Source organism: Anastrepha obliqua, chromosome 4, assembly GCF_027943255.1.
Source record: "Anastrepha obliqua isolate idAnaObli1 chromosome 4, idAnaObli1_1.0, whole genome shotgun sequence".
NCBI lineage: Eukaryota > Metazoa > Arthropoda > Insecta > Diptera > Tephritidae > Anastrepha > Anastrepha obliqua.
Window position 1 is genome coordinate 114,810,279 of NC_072895.1, and position 22,363 is coordinate 114,832,641.

The 22,363-nt window shown below is 35.4% G+C and overlaps 1 protein-coding gene across 6 annotated transcripts in view; it reads left to right on the forward strand.

Annotated features, from left to right (window-relative positions):
• The window catches only part of LOC129243634 (A disintegrin and metalloproteinase with thrombospondin motifs like), a 236,910-nt gene that overhangs the window by 55,822 nt on the left and 158,725 nt on the right, over nucleotides 1–22,363 (forward strand). For all 6 annotated transcript variants that reach the window (XM_054880807.1, XM_054880809.1, XM_054880806.1 and 3 more), the window contains exon 3: nucleotides 1,018–1,145. In XM_054880807.1, coding sequence (XP_054736782.1) covers nucleotides 1,074–1,145 — 72 coding nt within the window. In that variant the 5' untranslated portion in view covers nucleotides 1,018–1,073. The remainder of the gene's footprint in view (nucleotides 1–1,017; nucleotides 1,146–22,363) is intronic.

Sequence of the window (22,363 nt, forward strand, 5' to 3'; positions counted from 1 at the left end):
AGCCTTGAAATCCAACGTAGAATCTCTCTTGCCAACAAGTGCTACTTTGGACTAAGTAGGCAACTGAGCAGTAAAGTCCTCTCTCGACGAACAAAACTAACACTGTACAAGACTCTCATCATGCCCGTCCTAACGTATGGTACAGAAGCTTGGACGATGACAACATCCGATGATGCAGGCAACTGAGCAGTAAAGTCCTCTCTCGACGAACAAAACTAACACTGTACAAGACTCTCATCATGCCCGTCCTAACGTATGGCACAGAAGCTTGGACGATGACAACATCCGATGAAGCGACGCTTGGGGTGTTCGAGAGAAAGATTCTGCGTAAGATTTTTGGACCTTTGCACGTTGGCAACGGCGAATATCGCAGGCGATGGAACGATGAGCTGTATGAGCTTTACGACGACATAGACATAGCGCAGAGAATAAAGATCCAGCGGCTTCGTTGGCTGGGTCATGTCGTCCGAATGGATATAAACGCTCCGGCTTTGAAAGTATTCGATGCGGTACCAGCTGGTAGTAGCAGAGGAAGAGGAAGGCCTCCTCTGCGTTGAAAAGATCAGGTGGATTTGACTTCACTTGGTGCTTCCAATTGGCGCCGGTTAGCACGAGAAAGAAACGACTGGCGCGCTTTGTTAAACTCGGCCAAAATCGCGTAAGCGGTTATCGCGCCAATTAAAAAGAAGAAGAATATCAATAAAGTGGCCACCTTTATTAGCTATCACTAACTGCGTCCTTTTTTCTGGGTTTGTCGTCACTTTGTCAAGCATTTCCGGTTTTATAGTGTCGATTTCGGTTGTTTCGGTGTAAAGCGATCCATCGGTTGGTAAATGACAAAATTATTCAGCGTTTACATACCGACATAAAAGATGGTGCACCCTGTATTTAGTTGTATATTTGTGAAATATCATTATTTTTAAACAATTTTAATTATTATCTTGTTCCACTGTTATATTTTTTTATCTTTTTTCATGCCACTAATCAAACAATCTCCGTTTTTTTATTTCTTTACAGTTAACCTTTAGAAATTAATAATTTAATTAGAAATCAGCATCAACATTTTATACAAAATGTCACACAACATTGCAATTTTATTGGCGATCATCGCGTCAATTGTCACAATATGCACATCACTGCCAGATGTAAGTACAAAAATCATTTTTTTTTATTAAAGTACATTATGAGAAGAAAATAATTATTTCGTAAACAAAGTAATTATGTTGGAAAAATAGGTGGGATGCAGAGTACTTTATGAGGGAAGATATATTCTTAGCTTAGCTCTTTGAATTTATTTATTTATTGTGACAACTTTGCTAAGACTTCAAGTCACTTGTCAGCTTACACTGTTCAGGATAATAAATTGAATACAATGAGTTACAAGATAATCTAAGAGGCAGCTAAAATCTTCAAAGTAGCAGTACATATAATTTGAAGTTTCCAGCTGTTATAAAAATAATCTTCTTAGAATTAAATGACTCATACTTGAATGAAAATAAAAGAATGACTCAAGTAAAGGGCTTTCCAATGGATCTGGGGCGGTTTCGAACACTTCTCAAAGTAACCTTCTCCGGCCAAAGATCTTATACTTAAATTTTATTGACTACCAGCTCAACTAGACTAGACTAGCTCAAATAAAGGAGCTTGAAATAGGCACAGAGCGATTTTGAGCTCATCCAAAAGTTAATCTTTTAGAGCAAAGGTCTCATACTTGGATGATAATAAAGGCATGGCTCGACCAAAGCGGTTATCAATAGAGCTATACAAATTTGCGTTGTAATGCAAACGTATCAATAATTACTTTTGTCATCTGGCAATGTAAAAACGTCGTTTAAGATGCATATTTTTATCGAGATGTGAATATGAAAGCGGCATTTGGGAAATTTGAAAGGTTACTAAATTTACTATAGACATTTTGAGCTGGTAGTAGGCACATTAAGTTTCTGTTTTGTTGTAACAGCATTTAATCTTTTCCAAAAAGGGTTGCGGTTGGTTCCGCAAGTTACAACCGACTGTAGAGCAGCTATTTACGTTGTTGTTGTTGCTGTTGTTTTTAAAGCATGAAATTAAAGTCAGAAAGGTCGAGCGAAGAAGCACCAAGAGATTTGGTAACATCTAAAACACTCAGGCTAAGGAGCCCATTGCATTTGAAGCTCTGAAAAGTGAAAGGGTGAATAGTCAAGGAGGAAAGAAGAGAAATAACAGAAGAAAAAGATAGGATAGAATAGAGAAATAGGGGTAGTTAGACCTATTAGAATTTTTCAGATTCTTCAGTAAATCTAACAATATCCTCCAGTTTGAGAGAACGTATTTTACTCGTTTTCATGACAGTCTGACTGTCAATAAAAACTCCAATCTGTTTCCCGCTCCATCTTCTCTCAAATATCCATTTTGTTACTTTCAGAATCGCACAAATTTCCGTTTGTAAAACAATTGGTATTTCTTCCATAGCATAATGATATTTATAAATACCGTTTAAGTACCATCTGGCTCCAGAATCTAGGTCATTCTTGGACTCATCGGTAAAGAAAATATCCGTCAAATCTTTTTGAGTAGAAATTTAACATCAAATTTCCTAATTTCCTAAATCATGAACATTCATAAATATTTGGCGAACGCTGCTAGAGTAGCAGTCTTTGGCTGACTATAAATTCGTGCCGTTCCGGTAATGTAGAACCGACTGGCGAGAAAATCTTTAAGTCGGTTGTAACAATCGTCTCAGTGGGCAGGTTGTGCTGGTTTACCTATATAATAGGCAATTCATTGAGAGCTAAGGTGCCGAAAATATTGCAGCCGTTAGTTCTTGTGCTCAAAATGGGCCTTCCGACTAACTAGAAATCCAGTTCACAATGTGGTGAATTTTTCCATAAAAATCTCAGCCTCATATCAGTAATTAGTTTTTATTACATTTGAAATTTGTGCAAACTATAAAAAAGCCTTCTTTAGTTTTTTGCATTATTTATAGACAACACATCACAGACCTACCTGATACACCTATTTTAATCTAAAGCAAAAATACTATGCATATGGCCAGCTGCCCATTACATTAGACGCGCACAACATGACTGCCTCCAACCAAAAGACATTTACATAGTTACACGCGTAACAACGCTTGGCTGTGTCATTAACAGCCAGTACATAGCATTGAATACTAAATACGAAACAAAGGAGATAGGCAGCAAAATGCGCAAAAAAGCACAAGCAAAAGCAATAGCAAAAACTCAAGAGACAAACGTGCAGTGAGTAAAGCAATGCCAGCAATGACGTGTCTGCGCGGCTGCGGGGCCACTATGCAAAGCAGGTGAAGGAGGAAAACGAAAGATTGCATGCAAAAAACAAATAAAGTAAATGCGTGCAAATAAAAATAATGTTTTTTCTAATATGTAAAATAGTATATTAGTATAAATAAATAAGGTAGTAAAAAGAGAAATAATTATTAAGCAATCGTGTAATACGAAAAAAAGAGAAAAAATAAATAATTAAATTGGTTGCAGAAGGGCGCCACCCGCCACATAAGCCAAGCTACTGTTGCATTTAGAGGCGACTGTGTGCTAGACAAGTACGCTTGCGCGCTTTACCATCCACTTTGATACTTAGACATGTGGAGAAGGCCGTTAGTGCGATCGCACAATGCCTCCAATTGTTTTTTCCTCGTTTTTTCTAACTTTTACATTGCCTATGCGCTAATTTGCCTTGTGATTGTTGTAATTTATATGTGTTTATGTATATATGTAAGTGGTTAAACAAACGCCTACGCTTACGCACATGCACTTCGAAGTCAATGAACATCAGCACTTGAGCTCCGCACAAACTCATACACTCACTCACTCACTCAGCCAAGCGCACGCTGAGTGGTGGCCAATTGTCTCGATCCACAGACAAGCAGTTACACAATTGTAGCTGAATGGGGCGTTTTGCAGCTTAGATAAAATAAATATGCTGTCATTTTGGTTGACATATTTCTCATTTTCAAATTTACATTGAATGATTTTTTGTTTCTAATTTTTTTTTGCCAATTTCATTACTCTTTGCTCAAGCAATTCACTGCGTTTGTATGCCGACAAAAACAAATTAAAAAACCGGCTGAGATGCTTAATTTGGTTTTGGCTGAATTATTTTATTTATTTAGACTTCTGCAGTTACTACATTTTTTTTATTGCATATGTCGACTATTATAAAATTAAGTTCAAGCTTTTGCTTTAATCGCAATTCATTTGAATGACCCCAAAAAAATATGGTCAAGGCTGTGTGACGCTTCTTTTGGCCAAGAAGTTCTTTGTTGTTATAATTTAATTTTTATTTTTTTTTTTGTTGGCTCGGACTTGCGGTAAAGACTGATAAGGTCTGCTCCTATGATTCATTTGCCAAAATGCAAATCTTAAATGAAATTCGTTTGGCGTGACATAAAAAAAGTGTTTTATCGAAATAATAAAAATGCAATAAAAGTTTGAACTCTTATCGAACGGTACGCATTTCTATTCATTCATTTTTAGGTCGAAATTTTTTTATTCAACTGTTTCCATGCATGCTTTTAATTTATTAGGTGCAGTATCTGAATAGTTTTGCTGTAGAAAAACAAAATTGCGGTCGAGTGTACAGACAATTTGGCAGTTTTCTCAATACAAAGTGAATGGCATAATTAAGTGGCCATCACTTATTGATAGACTTTGAGTATGTGGTTTCTTTACAAAATAATTTTAATTATTTTTTTATAAAAATATATTTAAGTTTTTAACAAAACGTATTGTACATAAATTCAAGCCTCAAACTTTGTGCAAAATTTTAAAACATACCTCCAATTTCCATCAAAATATCACACATTTTATTCAGAATTTTTAATTAATTTTTGGGTATACAGCTTTATATATAGCTTATTTAGTTCTAGTAATAAAGATCCAGCAGCACCGTCACGAAAGAAATGTTCAAAAAATATCGAAAATTTTGAGCCACATCCAATTTGCACTTTGTGATAATAAAATTTATTGAGCTATAGAACTGCGTACCCAGATTTTTGTTTTTTATAATTCTGATTAAAAAGTTTTGATGAGAATTTAAATTTTTGTAAAAATTGTTAGCATTCTTATAAATCTTGTACAAAACTGAAGCTTGACAAATGGGTGTAAGCGCCGATCATATACATTGTATTCTCCCTTAAGCGATAACCTAAGGCACTGAAAAATTTGTCCGCTTGTAGGAAAGTGTAAAAACAAATTAATGATAAGGACTATGAATAAGTTCGTGCGGTTTTACAACAGATGGCGTAACTTGATTATTATTCCATCGATCCACATTTCCAAACATTCATTGGAGAGCTACTGTCGTAAGGCACAAACGTCAGTATAAGTTTTTTATTTGAAGCGTAAACAACAATATTTTTACCACACTTGAAAATGTCGAATTTCGTGCCAAATAATGTGTTTTTGCGGGGAATTGTTTAATATGAAGAAAAAAGCAGCCGAAAGTCATCGTATCTTGGTGGAAGTTTATGGTGAGCATGCTCTAGCTGAGCGAACGTGCCAGAAGTGGTTTGCACGCTTTAAAAGTGGTGATTTTGGCTTGGAAGACGAAGAACGCGAGGGTGCGCCGCCAAAGTTCATGGATACCGAATTGGAGAAATTGCTCGATCAAGATCCGGCTCAAACGCAAGAAGAGGTTGCAAAAACTTTGGGAGTTGATCAATCAACCATTTCCAAACGTTTAAAAGCCATGGGAATGATCCGAAAGGTAGGCCATTGGGTGCCGTATGAATTGAAGCCAAGAGACGTTGAACGCCGTTTTATGGCATGCGAACAACTGCTTCAACGGCACAAAAGAAAGGGTTTTTTGCATCGAATTGTGACTGGCGATGAAAAGTGGGTCCATTACGACAATCCAAAACGTCGGGCAACGTATGGATACCCTGGCCATGCTTCAACATCGACGTCGGCGCAGAATATTCATGGCCTGAAGGTTATGCTGTGTATCTGGTGGGACCAGCTGGGTGTTGTGTATTATGAGCTACTGAAACCGAATGAAACGATTACGGGGGATGTCTACCGACGACAATTGATGCGTTTGAGCCGAGCACTGCGAGAAAAACGGCCGCAATACGCCGATAGACACGACAAAGTTATTTTGCAACATGACAATGCTCGGCCACATGTTGCACAAGTGGTCAAAACATACTTAGCAACGCTCAAATGGGATGTCCTACCCCACCCGCCGTATAGTCCAGACCTTGCGCCATCCGATTACTATCTCTTCCGATCGATGCAACATGGCCTGGCTGACCAGCACTTCCGTAATTACGATGAAGTCAAAAAATGGATCGATTCGTGGATTGCGGCAAAACCGACCGAATTTTTCACAAAGGGAATCCGTGAATTGCCAGAAAGATGGGAAAAAGTAGTAGTAAGTGATGGACAATACTTTGAATATTAAATTTGTAACCATTTTACGTCAATAAAGTTTCAAATTTCGAAAAAAAACCGCACGAACTTATTCATAGTCCCGCTCCGAAAAAAATGTATTGTAAAAAAATACCACAGGTGCGGTATATACTGAAAAAAGTGTTCGCTTAAGAGAGGCGTTCGTTGGGACAGAATAGACTGAATATAAAAGGTGGCGCAAAATTAATCATCCAATAGGATTATTGAATAAAAAAAAGTATATTAATAAAACAATAAATAATATATAAAATAATATCTGCTTAAGTGTGTCAAAAGAAATATTTAGCATTTTGAGATAGATAAGCATATTGGGTATTGCATCCACTTAAGAGTTCGTGTAACAATCATATTTGGCACTTTGGAACTTAACAGCTGCAATAAATAAATCGACAAGCAATGGAGGGCGAAATAGTCAAAATAAAGATTTCCATCACTCAACACATTTTGTTTTTTAATTTAGTAATAACAGTTATAAAAAAATTGGATGATTAAATTTGCGCCACCTTGTAAATATGTAATTGGGGGTTACACCTTTTTTGCGCATTTGACTGAACACCTCCTCGAATTTGTGGTGTCTATATTGTTTTTTTTTTCTCAGATGACAGATGGGATTTTTGTGTGAAGCTTTTTCGTGGCAGAAATACACTCCATGGCTTTTTAGACACATAATATGCCCTCTTAAATGTGCATTTAAGCGGCAGACAGTTCAACAGAAGGTGGTCTCTGACTACTAACTGTAGAGTTTCTAAAGCACTTAGGCCAAAACAGAATCTTAAAAGCACAAAATGTATGCTTGGATTCAACAGCTCAACCTCACAGGTGTTATAACGGGTCACTGCTCTATTGGCACCCTATCCAGTAAAATGGGTGTACCTCACAATGACTTTTGCAGGAGTTGTGGAGATGAAGAAGAAAGAGCTAAGTTGTTTAAGCAACTTAGTTAGGGGGTGGAAATCAAATGCAGGTATCACAATGGGTGTATTAGACAAGAAACTTGGCTAAGCTAACCTAACTTATATTATTTTTCTTGTAGGAATTCTTGCCGAATAAAACAAGAATCGGAAATATAAAATTTGCCAAACACTCTCTCTTGAGTGACTTATGGCCCAATAACTCACTTCATGGAGAATAACAATGAAAAATGAAAAAAAAATTTTAATAAAAAAAGTTAACTCGATATTTTTTGGCAGAAATGTGCAAATACAGGGTGGCTGATGAATTTTGCTACATTAAGAAACTCAAATAACTTTTTTTTTAGTGTATGGAATTCATTTATTTTTTTTTTTCAAGTTGAAGGTCATTAAATTTTATTAAATGTAGCTTAACTAGTTTTAAAAATAATTGAATTTATGCCCATGCTCGTTGACACAAGTGCGGCATCTTAGTAAAAAGTTGTTCATTGCTGCTTTGAGAGATGCGACAGGAATAGCCGCAATTGTTGCCCGAATGGATTGTTTTAGTTCATCCAAATTTGTTGGCTTTGTTTTATAAACTTCTTGTTTACATAAACCCCACAAGAAAAAGTCAGGTGCAGTAAGGTCAGGCGACCTGGGGGGCCAACGAAATTCGGAGTTTCTTGAAATCAGTTTATTGGGAAATTTTCGTCGCAATTCTGTCATAACAGTCTGGGCTATGTGAGACGTTGCCCCATCTTGTTGAAACCACACAGAGTTGAAAGGAATTCTCTTTCGGCGTAGTTCTGGATAGAAAAATTCTTTCAGCATTTTCAAATAATGGTCTCCAGTAACCGTAACGGTGTGACCATTTTCTTCAAAAAAATAAGGCCCGACAATACAGCGTGAAGAAACCGCACACCACACTGTCACGCGAAGAGGACAATTTTGTTTGTTCACATTGCCGTTTAAATCGAAATGGGCTTCGTCAGACATGAAAAGGCAGTTTAACATGTTTTGGTCTTCTTCCACCATTTGCAGGAGCTTCTGGCAAAATTCCAAGCGAATCGGCAAGTCTGCTGCATTCAGTTTGTTAACCATTTGAATTTTTTAAGGAAATAAGTCAAAATCTTTGTGCATTATTGTTTGCAAAGACTGTCGGCTGACACCAAGTTGAGCAGATAAGCTTCTTGTTGAAACCCTTGGATTGCTTTGTATAGCTGCAGCTACAGCAGCGATCGTTTCCTCCGTCCGAACTGGTGGGTTTCGATGATAAGGCCTTCTTGCGACTGTTCCTTGCTCAGCAAAATTATTCACCAGTCTCATTACGGTCCATCTGCTCGGGGGATCGCCACCAAACATCCGCCTGTACTCTCTCTGTACCAAAACTACGGACTCCAGTGCGTGATAGCGGCGGACTATCCAAATTCTAGTTTGCAAGTCCCAGTTATCCATTTTAATAAATTTTAAAGATCAATCTGCAAATTAAAACAAAAATGGAACAGATAACTTAAAAAGAAAAAAAGTTATTCAATTTTTTTTGGTAGCGGCTTTCATCAGCCACCCTGTATGTACCTTTTTCGCTAAAGAGTAAAGTCCTGGCTCTTTTATATTCTAAAGCGGTAAGTAAAGATACCGAATTGTATTGCATTTCAGCGTATGAGGCCACAAAATAAGTACAAAAATAAAGGATTTTCCGATAATTTATCTTGTTGACGAAGCCACCGAGGTGGGAATGGGCCTCATCACTCAAAATGATTTTTCGATGGAATTCCGGATCATTTTTCATACATTTCAACGACGCAATTAGCAAAGACACAACATTGTTGATGATCGGCCGGCCTTGAGTTCTTGTGTTAACTGGACTTTATAAGCCTTAAGACCCAAATATTTATGCTAAATACGCTATATGCGGAATGCCTAATTCCAAAGAACGGCGAGGAATGGACACACCTGGGTTTTCTTCAACACTTTCGGCTACAAAAGCAATATTTTGAGACTGTTCTTGAGCGACGTGCACGAGTTCTATTCTTCACATCACTAACTTGTCCCAACAGCTCCAATTTTTCACCAGTTTCTGTATTGCGGTCCGAGAAGGTGCTTCACGATGACCCAAAAATGTTCGAGTTTTACGAACTGTCTCTGCCGAATCTTCACCAGTTTTATAGTAAATTTTAATAATTTAAATGCGTTGTTTACGCGTGACTCGTTCCATTTTTATTGATGGCGTAGTTTCTACTTGTCAAATATCAAAAAATGACAGTTTCAAAAGTGACATCTACCGAAATAGCGGGCTATTCAAAATAACATCTGTTATTGGAAAACCCCTTACCACCTGCTTTTACTAGTATTTTTGTGATTATAAAAAAAACGAAAATTGCGCCATTTGTTTTGCGCCAATATAAAAACATTTATGTAAATAGAAATAGTATTTATTCATTCAAACTAACATACGAAATATTTACGTGCATGCCCGCGTATGTACGTATATATCTACTTATAGTTACATATGTGGCCATGTGCATGACCGTTTGAGTATTCACGCAAAATTACACAATTCTACAACTCATCCTTCCTGTGGCCTCAGCACTTTGCCATAGTTGAGGGTCAAAGTCAAGTTGGCACATTCATCAGCGGGCAATTTACTGTACGAGTATTTACATGTGTCAAAAATTTTTGCATACATGATTGTGCATGAGTATGTGTATGTGAAGAAAGAAAAACAGAAAAAGCTGCATAACAATGAAATCGTTTAACTATTTCTGTTTCGTTTTTTGATTGTTGTTTTTGTTGAGAGCATACAACATTTTGTAACTTTCCTGGAGGTTAACGCTATTAATGGAATTTTAATGGAGTTTCATTTTATTTAGTTCATACAAAATAATTGTTGATCTGTGTGGCAATGATTCTCAAATAACGGTCTTGAAATAATTATGGCTTATTTTCATAGCGATGAAGGCTCGTGTAGCGGTTTATTTCAAAATTAAGTGAGAATTAGATGGAAATGGGCGTAATTTACTAATCGTGACAACACTAATAACCAGTGAACACCTCAAGAATGCTTTTAAGCCACCTTTGTAAATTTCAAAATTATATATGTAGTATATTTTTCTTCTAATTTCGGAAGAATTTTTCTTTATAAAACTAGCAAACTGCCTCAAGGTTGATGTGAAGACGCGGTGGCAACACTGTAACTCTGATTAATTTAATTAATTTTCTTCAAACTCCTGAGCTCAGAATTATTCCCTTCAAAAACGGCCGGCTTTCTTTAAATCATCAACAGCAATTCCGTTTCCTAAATGCGACGCACTTGCTGTCGTAGCAGGTGTATTTTCCACATTTCTGTAGTTACCACTTGGAGACTGTATTCTTCGTGGGTTAGAATTCATGTTTTTATATCTGTAGTTACGTGGCGTACATCAATAAGTTACAAGCCTAAGGAAGATCTGGTAAGCTCCACGGGTAAGATGACCAGATACTCAATAGCATGAGGCCGAAGAGCAGACCTGACCGATGAACTAACAGACGCTTTTGCAGCCGGTTGACGCTGGAAATTTCGAGAGACCCTTAAATTGGTATATGTGAAAGCAACCCCCTTCGAAGCTTCTACTTTCGTTAGCGCTGCACATGCCTCCCACGATGATTGTTTATCTCGTCTTCACCTATGTTTGCTCAGACTTTCAGGGTGTACCACGTTGAGGTAAAAATAGGAATTATTCTTCTTTTTGATTGGCGCTTACGCGATTTTGGTCGTTTCTTTCTCGTGCTAACCGACGCCAGTTGGCAACACCAAGTGAAGCCAAGCCTTTCTTCACCTAATCTTTTCAACACGGAGCACGCCTTCCTCTTCCTCTGCTATTACCAGCTGGTACCGCAACGCATACTTTCTGAGCCGAAGCGTTTGTTTCCATTCGGACAGCATGACCAAACAAAAAGTAGGAATTGAGGTTATAAAATGCTGATATCTGTTTTCTCAAATTTCTAAAACCCCCTTATACCTCAAATCAATTACCACTCTGAGACTAATTATGTACATGCATTTATGTATACTCCTCTTTTAAAGAATTATAAAAAATATTTTATAGTGATTCACTGTTTCTTGTCCATTTGCTTATTCGATTTCCAATTTACACCACTCTTACTTCCACACTTTATTGCAAATACCTTTTTTACCGAATTTGTCATTGCACTTCTATGGCTACTGAGTCACCGATTAGCCAACAGTGCCAATGACAACACCCGGAGTTATTTTAAATCATTTTAATTTCAAAGACCAAATAACTAGCAATCGAGTTTAAGGCGCAATAAAAATTTCATTAAAAAAAACCTAGTTTTTAGACTTGATTTAGATTTGGTTGACAGTGAGCCAGTAAAATGCCATTAACATGAGTGGCCGCCACCTTTGAACAACACGTGACCACTGAATAAGTGAACAACCGCATAAAGAATAAAAACTAATGCAATACTTCCCAGTAGGTGCATAAAAAAATCTCAACTAAAAACACAATTTTACAAGTTCAATTTTCTAAGGCAAGGCAGCGGGGCTAAGCCACACATAAAATTAGACTATGAAGGCAAATTTGCAAGTTATAACGAGTGGACATGAACTCTGACCTGTACGGCATTTAGTAGATCTGAGTGTCACTGACATTTTTAAGACTGTGATTTGTATTCAAATTTTGAAAGTAATTCATACTAGAGTAAAAAAATAAAATTTATGTATTTTATTTATCTAAGATATGTGGGTGTGTATGCGTACGACTTTAAGTCTTTTATAATACACCTACAGAATGGAAGTTACAAAAATTTAGAAAACTTAATTCTAGTACAATAGAATGGAAGGTTAGTTTGGGATAAATGGCTGCGCTTGCGAGAGGCCCAGTTAGACAAATATTCAAAATACGTCCGTTGTGATACCATACAGGGGAAAGGGGAAGGAAGGGAACCAGACAGGTGGAAGAAAGAAGAAGGGAATGTAAACTTGAAATTAAAAACTAGCAGTTAGATATACCTATAAAGCCAGTAAGTCTAAGTCGAGTTTCTTATAATAACATTTAAGACTTGAAGGCAAGTGTTGAGAAGAGTAAGTTGCTTAAAAACAAATACAAAGCAGTGAAAAAATAAATAAATAAATCGAAAAATAAGACAGTTAATCGCAATAACATTCATAGCAGACTTGATAGATTTGGAATGGAATTCCAGAGCCTCACAGCATTAATGAAGAAATGCCTTGATGAGGACATGCAAAAATATTTAGGGAAAATCACAAGGTAGGTTGGTTGGTTGGATGATTGGTTGGTTGAAATGGTGATTCACCAAGAATCTAATTAGTGCTTCCGCACCACTTGTTGCCACATCCACACTACCTACAACAGATACGGTTACTCCTTCCCGACCATATCCAGTCTGTGCGTTTGAGAAACCTTATAACACATGGGCTGAAAAGTCCCAGACCTAACAAAGCAAACACTTTTTTTGTTCAAAATTTGCTTTATTCATCAACGTAATTCCCATTAAGAATAACGCATTCATTCCAGCACCGCTTTAAGATTTCAATACCACAGTTGTACGACGATTTATCTTTGGGCCCAAAATAGGCCTGATCATTCGAAACGATTGTTATTGTTGTTTCTGATAAAGCGCAGTCCGAATAACACTTTTCAAGCCACTACTTTGCTGGTATTTTTGCCCATCAAAAAGCAGTGCAATATTGAAGCACAAAATTCTTTTTGATCCATTGTTTTGAAAATAACAAAAGTAGCCTCACTCCTAGCACAATAACTCACAACTTAATGAGTAGAATATCATGAAATTTTAGCTGCTGTATTTTTAGGTTACGTTTGTACAAACTGAAAAAGAGGTGAGTACAATAAAACTAGTGCCATCTATGTGTTAGGCCCAGGACTGTTCAGCCCATATGTTAAGGTTGTTTACATCTATACTGGCCAGCTCTTCGAGACTTTTAAGAAACGGTTTGCCAAGGGCAAACATCCTCATCTACCATTGAGTAGAGCATTCACAGAGTAAGAGCATTCAATGGAAGATAATTTCGTTTTTTTTTCGATTGATCATAGCAATACCGATTGATTCCAATACCTATTTTGGATGCCTGCTCTCCTATGGTCCAGAAGCCAGTAATCAATGCCGCGAGTCTGCAGGCAACCTTCCGCTTCATATTTGGCAATGCTAATGTTTGTTTGTGGTTGTTGGTGGGCTATAATGTTCTAGGTCGTGTGATCCCTCCATCTACAATTCGGGACTCGTAGATATTTTAAGGAGTCTCATTCTTGATTGTACCCAGTGGCGTGAATACCGATTCTGTAAGAATATTAGTCCACTTTTTTGTTTCCTTCAATGTTGCACTGTCCCCGGACTGAGATCAAGGTAACGCTATGGTTGACGCTCAAGGTAGTAAATCTATTTCTGCTTTGCTCTATCAGTTTGTAGGTTGTTGTAGCCGCGTTCAGTGCCTGAATTGCGGCTTGGCTATCCGAAAGAATAGCGATGGTGTCCTTAAAAAAATCAAAAATCAGAAGGTATTTTTGAGGTCAAAGTGTTGAAAATGGATAAAACATATGACTTGGCTGTATTTAAGCACAGACAATTAACGTGGCCCCATTGTGAACTTGCAGACAGGCTCGGCAGACAGACAGATAATTTTAAAATATAAATCTTCAACTAGACCAATTCCGCTGGACAAATACAATTTAATATTATCTTCATGAGCATGGACATTGATTTACTGACACACTGAAAATATATCAGCCACTAAAAGACTAAATAAAAGGGGAGAAAGGAAAGAATCTTGCACATCACCTTTTGAGTTCTGGTAGCTGGTCATAAGCTTGACAGAGCCATCAAAAAATAAGCAAAAGTGACAAACTGCAGCCTTATGCCATCAAGTATTTTTATCACAGCCGTAGAGCAGCTACAACAGCAATAAATGCACACTTTGATTATGTAATTTTTTAAATATTAAGGCATCTATTAGTTGTGGAAGCAACGCGCTTCACAATAGTGATGATTATGATGATGATTATTTGAATTTCTACAGCCTATTTCCATAGCAACGCTTTCGCTCAAAATACAGTGGACAGCTGTTATGAATTTTTACTAATTTGAAATCCTCATGAATACTTGAGGCCTCTAACTAGAAAACTAAATTTCATATGTTCCGCTTTTCTTATACCAACAACTTTAGCAAAAGTGTTGCTTAGAGAACAGTCAGACTTAGAGAACAGTCAGCCGTTAAATCTCCTCTTCCTCCTTATTGAATGAGTCAAAAATATCATTAAACCCCCATAACAAGCAAAAAGTTTTGTTACATCACCGAAAAATATACCCCAGAAAATCTTCAAATACTTTTAATTTGAGTTCCACGCTTAACAGCACGCCACTGATGTTGCATAACTTTAGATGCCCAACAAAAACAAATTTTCCGTGCTACCTTAGACGTTGTAATAGTAGCGATTGTGGCATTCGACATACCAAACGTTTGATTCCAATTATTTTGCCCCCCTCCATATGCCAGTTGATACTTTTTTGTACCGATAGATTGAAACTCATGACTTTTGTTCCCACTTTCCTAGCCGCCAGTAGCTGTCCCAGCAGCGTTCCATCAAACATCTCAACACGTACGACTTAAATAAATAACTTAAATCGAATTCATGTGATTACCCAATTAACCGAATCCAGCTTACGCACGATGTGCTTAGGTAATCGCAGCAAATCGAAATCACAGCAGGTGCGACTACCCGCAGGATAAGTGAGCCACATACAAACATAGCGAATTAAAGGAATTTTATTGTAAAGCAAAAAAACGGTTAGTAAATATGCAACCAAAGCAAATCAGCGCAAACAATCAAGTGGCGCGTCAAATTACTAAAAATAAAAGATATACAAAAAAAATTGAATAAAAGTAAAATTTGTAACGGCAGTCATTCAAGTGTTGAGCTTTGCAGACAGTCTTTTATTTGACGATGCCAATAAATTGACAGAAAATAAGAGTGTGCGAAAAACAGAAGAAAATATAATTGAAAGTAAAATAAAAAAATTAAATAAACAAAAATTGCTTACCAAAACGCCACAAACCTTAAAAGTAGGTAGTTGAAAAATATGCCGAAAAATATCGCACTTCAATTAACCTAAAAACCCAAAAGTGCGGTAGACAATCGTGTGGCGGTTTGCTCCAATTTCCAATTTTCAAATCGAATCTAAATCAGACAAGCAATTATTTATATATGTACGCATGTATGTAGGTATTATATATGTATTTTTTGCTTTGTATGTAGTTTATCATTTTTTTGCCACAAACCTTATTTGTTGACTTTTTAAATTTGCTTTTTATTCCATCGAAGTCAATTAAAACACACTTAAATTGTCACTTGTCAGTCAAACTGAAATTGTTTTGGGAGTCAATGTATCTTGAGGTATAGGGTTAGAAAGAAAAAATTATAGTTGCGGAAAGAAAATTTTTTGCATTACTAAGAGAAAAACGAATAGTAAAAAAAATATTTTAAAAATTTTGTCTCATTTTAACTTTTTCTTAACATCAACGATAGGGGGTTCCCCATAATATACATATGTATATACATATATAATTAAATATATTTAACGCTTATATGCGATATTTGTAAATCAGTAAGCCACCTTCTATTTGTGCCGTGCGCCTTCAAGTTTTTCTACAAATGTTAGGACCTACAGTTTTACGCCTCCTCCAAAGGGCAGCTTGTGCACTTCCAAATGGTAGTCACACAGCAACCCATACGGCCACAGTTTCATATAAAAATAAGTACAATAAAAGCTGTCCGCGATGAATAGGGACATGATTCCCTATAACGTAGGAAAATAAAAGAAATGAGGACAACGTTTTTAAGTGATAGGAGAGATTTGGGTGAGTTAAAATATGGCTAGTAAAACCAGTCGTTGACTCTACGGACTGATTGAAGGAGGAGTAGAGGTTTTGTAAAAACACAAAGCACCCAAATGGCATTTTTATGCTGTCTTCTTTTTTAGTTTTATTTTTGATTTAATATCAAACTCAATGGCTACCCTCCTAATAGAGATAGAGCACAAAGCGACGAGCCTACAGCATGAAAGCTGGCTACAAGTATAGTAGACCCAGATGTGGCGGAATAGAATTGGTCCTTTATACCGTTCTAGGCCTTCCCTGAAGTAATCCAGAAAGTAGTCTCGCGAAGGGTGTCTCCCCAGAGGCGGCATGGTTTTAGTGGCCACACCACTCGATGCAGTAGACGATGGTCGCTGTAAGTGCGAAGAAATTTGTAACCCTAACTTACCTACAAAAAAAAAAACAATGATTACCCTCTTCCCCACCCCACCAACAAGTGGTGCGCAGTCCAAATAATGCTGAGCCAAGAAAGACAGGTGCTTGTTAAAAGGCTACTTCTAGAAATGTTCAGCCTAAAAAAAAAAATCTTCAACTAATTGAAAATTATTCAATTATTTATTGAAAGAGGAGAGCATCGTTATTTTTAACAGCGAGAAGGGAGTCCGGTATATCAAAATGCTGGGATCAAAACTAAAATTTTGTCATAAGAATCCGAATGGCTTTAGTTCTTTATTTATTTTACATGGCTTAACAAAATGTGACCTAAAGTGCCTTGGTACTCGAGAGGGCAAATTAAGGTTAAATTTTGGCGGAAAAAATTGCCCAGAAATCGACCTTGTGACCCTATAACCCTATCTAGTTTAGTCTGAGAAATGTGGCTGATATTAAACTAGCTAAGACTGTTATGTTTGTCTTCACAAAGGAAAGCAAAGTCCTTCAATTTAAGCTCCCACTACTAAAGCTAATCTAACAGATGAAGTTATATATACTCGTATACGGGCAACCTTCGGTAGAAACCTGAGCTGAAAGCATTGGTATTAGGAGGGAATGAGAGAAGCAAACGCCGCCAAGTCTGCATTAGGTAGAAAATTACAAAGCAGGCAACTTGGTGGTCATCCTTGGATACGTTTGCAAAGGGAATAGCTCCCTGTGCCAACGAAAGGCCTATCAATCTTACTTAATCTTCATCCTAAAGTCATTTATAGCAAACTTCAGCCAAGTTTTGGGGCAGTTCGAGTCGAAAAAAATTAGTGACTCCAAAATTCGAAACAACTGCCCCGCAAATTTTAAGCACTTTAAAAAAATAGTTTTCCCTTTTCCCAAAACGTTTAGTTTTATTGAGTTTATTAAGACTTTGTTGTTTCTTTTGATCTATACCCTTGCCTCCCCAAATATTTTATATTCCTTTTTAACACCCTTTATACTGTCCGTAACCTAAGGATCTTCGTTGGTTTTACTACTAATAAAGCTTTATGAGAATGTAATCCGAAAAACTGAATATCCTCTCATCGTCTGTGAGAATTAATTCATTCATTTATGCACACATCTAAAGTTTAAAGAGAAAGATGTAGTCAGAGAGCCAGAAAGATAAACTGAGCGAGTGAGCTCGAGTGCTTTAAAAAAAGAATTAGCGAAAAATTGGGAAGAGACAATAGACTAAGAAAAAGCTATTGGACTAAATGAAAAAGAGTGTGCAGAGAGAGTTTTGGTTAATCAGCATAAAAGTCAAGAAAAAATGCAGAAGACCGTTGGTCAAGAGAAAGAGAAAATTATGTAACAAATTAAACGAAATGAAGCATCAAAACCAAATGCAGCACTGCTGATGGCATTCAAAAGAGAGAATGTGATATACATATTATATGTATGTGTATTTATAAAAGAGAGTAATTTGAAGTAAGTGAAAAATGAAAAAGCGCAAGAGTTAAATTGAGCAAAAGCTTTTTGGGTAGGCATACACCTATAAGGCGACTTTGTATGAGCAGAGTATCTACGCAGGTGGATAATTATTATTTTTTACTAGTATTTTTTTGTATTTTGTATTTTATATTTGCGCTGTTTCATGATTTGTAGATATGCTATGATTTTCCTCCGATGTTGCCGTCTTGGTAGTTTAATTTCAATTTTAATCAAAAAAAGAATTAATAATATTTTATTACCTACTTAGGTTTCGTTAGATTGACGGTGTGATGAAAAGTTGTAAGAAAAATGATTGAAACTTTTCCCCTTTGCTTCCTCCACATGCTTCATTATCAAGAAAAACTTAACTCATTAGCTTTCCTCTCTTCTTCACTTTGCATTCACTATCATTTATTGTACACATTCGAATATTCATCGGGTAATAAAGTTGTCATATTCGTTGCATCAGTGCAGGACTTCCACATCATCTCCTCATTCGCTTGCACCCCAGCTAACATCTTTTTACGCTTTATTGTCACTTTTGCTTTTTTATTATCTTAAATTATTTTTTCCCCCAACTGTTTGCTTGTGCTCTTTGGTGTCGCTGTCCATCGCAACGCTTCTGGTTTTTACTGTCACTTGCAATTTTTTCTTTTCATTACTATTTTTTGTTGTTGAAATTGTGACGTTGGCTTGCATGTTGAAAACACGTTTCAAATGAAAGTAAAATTTTTCGATATGTGAGCGTCCGTCTGAATGCGTGCCGCCAGCAATAAGCAACGAGTAAACGGCCGACAAAAAGCATAAACAAAAACAAAGACAAGGCAATGGCAATAGTTGTGTGCTTACTGGTGCGCATGCGCAGTCATTTGCCTCTGCCGGTCAGCCAAACTGGTTATTGGTTGGTTGGTTAGCTGGTTTGTTGTTAATTTGCAGTTTTTTTCGAGTTGTCGTTTATTCCTTCTTGAGTGCACTTTCAGTTTCGACTGGCACCTTGGGAAGGTATGGGGAAAATGCTAGTTAAATTTTTTTAATATAGAAAAATATAAATAAGATAAGTAACAGATTATGGGAAACGAATAGAAGAGAATATGAAAATTAAGATTAAAATTAAAGAAAAACAAATTATTAGGTAAAATTGAAGGTAATTTAAATTTAAATGTAAACCGAAATTACAGCTAAAACTAGATTTAATGTAGAAATCGGAATAGATATTAAAATTAAAACTTAAATAAAAAACAACAATTATTAGTTCTAATAAAATTAAAACTTAAAATTAATATTAATTAATAAAATTAATTTAAATAAATAGTCAACTAAAAATTAAAATTAAATTAAACCTTAAAATCAAAACTTAAATTAGGATTAACGGTAATATTAAAATTAAAATTAAAAATAATGTAAAAATAAATATAAATTGCAATTAAAATTAAAATTGAAGCTGAAATATAAATCAAAATTAGAATTAAAATTAGTATTAAAATTAAAAGTAAAATTAAACTCACATTTTAAATTCAAATTAAATAAAAATTAAAGTTAAAAGTAAAATTAATAAAATTTATTATAAAATATAAAATTTATTAATTCAAAAATATTAAAATTAAATAAAGGTTGAAAAATTCAACCTAAATTTGAAATTAGCACTCAAATAAAAACTTAATAATACCATATATATTTTTTTAATTTAAATTTTTTTTTAATTTTACAATTATTATTATTGGACGATTTTATAATTTTGTTTTTATTAAAAAAAAGGCAAATAACCACTTACTTTCTCCTTCTTTATGTATGATCAAAGGTGTGAAAAAATGCAAAACAATTAAAAGAATTAAAGAGTGTATAAAAATTAAAAACTTTTTTTAATTTTAATTTTTTTTTTTATTTTAAGGTGAAACTATTTTTTTAATTGTGATTGTAGCTGAAAAAAATGTAAATTTTCACAAAATTCTTATATAAAAAAATGTTGGGTACAAAACAGAAAGGCTTCACTGAAAATGGTTGTTGTTGTTGTCGCGGCCATAAACAATCCCCATACATATACTGGGAATGCTGCTGAAGTGACAGTCCTTGGCTGAATATAAATCCGGGTCGTTCCGGTCACGTACAACCGACTGTCGAAATGATATTTTCCTTCCCTTTCCCTTATTGGGAAAGAATTTAAAAAAATCTCTAAAATTTTTTTTAAATTAATAATTTTTTATTCCAAGAATCTTTTGGGGTTTCGTTTGATTGTAAGAAAAACATTATGCTTGAAACATTTCAACATAAAAATATGAAAAAAAAAATTATTAACGAACTTAGAAGCAAAGTTTATTTGGAGAAACCCAAAAATTGCAGGCTAAAATTTTTTTTTCTCCAAACCCAGAAAATAGTAATTTTTCTATGTAAATATTGCATATATTTATATATATAAATTATACTATCTACATAACAACCTAATAAAAAGAGACTTAAAACTATTTGCAAAACAGTTAAGAAGCATTTAAATCCGCAGCGCTTACAATAGAAAATTGTAGATAATTACAAAGATTACATCTTTCTTCTCACTACACAATAGCAATACACACAATTTACTGGGAATAAATAAATAAATAGCTGTATAATTTTTTTTATTTATAACCTTAAATGATTTAGCAAATGTATAAAAATTTGATTTCTTACCCAACCACTTTCTACCCATAAATCCATGTGCTTATAAAATTACTTCTTCACTTTCCTTTTATTCGATCTGCACTGGATTGTGTTTGTATATTCTTTGTTAGTGGTACTTAACTTTGAATTATTTTTACACCATTGTTTCTGAAATGCTTATCTCATCTCTTTTCATTTCCGTGCATTATTCGCCTGAGCTGCCCTGCGGGCTTTTCTGACCTTTACCGTTTTGTTTTTTTTCATGTTTTGCTGCAATTTTACTCACCTTTAGCTTCGCTTTCAATTCGTTTCGAGCTACTGACTGTTACGTCAGTTTGCTTAATAATTTTTGGAGCGTAAATAAGTTGAGAGCCAGCCATTACCTTTGCACAAAATCAATTTTTTTACGCACGAAATTTGAGTAGGTAATGGAAAGTGTTAGAAATTGAGGTCAAGTTTATGAGCAGTAACTAGACGAAAAAAAAAAATATTTATAAGAAAGTGCGTGCCGTAGAATAAAAAATGTACTATACAAAGACAATTGGAGTTTATTTGTACAAAATTATATTAGTTTTACTAAATGGGAAGTTTGTTCTAAAAGGCTGAATACCTGAACTTAGTTAAGCAAATTCGTTCGTTCAATTAACATCGAGTGTTAGTAATTGATAGAGTGAGTTAAAGTATTTTGAATTAAAAATAAGTGGGAATATTTATGAAAGAATATATTCTAATACTAACCTCAAATGCAATAATTACTACCTATAACTAACTACAACTTATAAATAAGAGTGAAATGTGTGTTTCCAAAAAGACTTAAGTAGCGAACTTCCCCAATAAATACAGTAGTGAGAATTTTTTTATTTTCGCTCAATAAGAGTTGCTGGAAGGAGACTTCAACTTCTGTTGCACTACTCATTTTTCAACGATATTTGAAGGTTGGAAACTTGTAAGCACTGAGAACGATATCAGCTTCCTACGTATATTATCCCATAAGCAATACATTGAGTTACTTTCTTGGGCTTCTGTTCCATATCTCGCACGGATTAAAGTGAGCGAGTCGCTTAATATTACTTCAAAGTGCAACTGATTGCTGAAGAATTCAAAATTCGAAAATAACTCTCTAATTTCTCTACATCTGAGATTAAAACAGTGTTCTGTAAATGGTCAGATGACTTAAGCAATAAACTCCAGAGCACTCAGAATACTGGCCACCGAAATAAATATGCAATAATTCATGCAAAGTTAATCTTAGGTTTCGTTTAATGATTTAGGTAAAGAAAAAATAAATGTTTTGAGCCTAGCATTTCATTTACTTAGCATTGGTTTGAAGTTTTTTACGGGCCAAATATATAATATAAAAAACGGAAGCAACATTTGAAAAATCTTCATGAAAAAATATATTGGGCCTTCATCAACAGCAGTCAGAATACTTCAGCCGCCAAATCTATCAGCTATCAAGCTCAGTTACATGTGAAAAATAGAATAGTTCCATATGAATATTTCATTAAATTATTGCCTCACAGTCTAGCGCAATAAGCTGCACAACTGGAGGTCACATTGCTGAATGGCCCAAAAAAACTAAACTAAGTAACCAAACTATTTGTCCTCTTCTAATCGTCTGTTTTGCTCCACGACTCCAACAGATCTTACTAAATATTCCATAG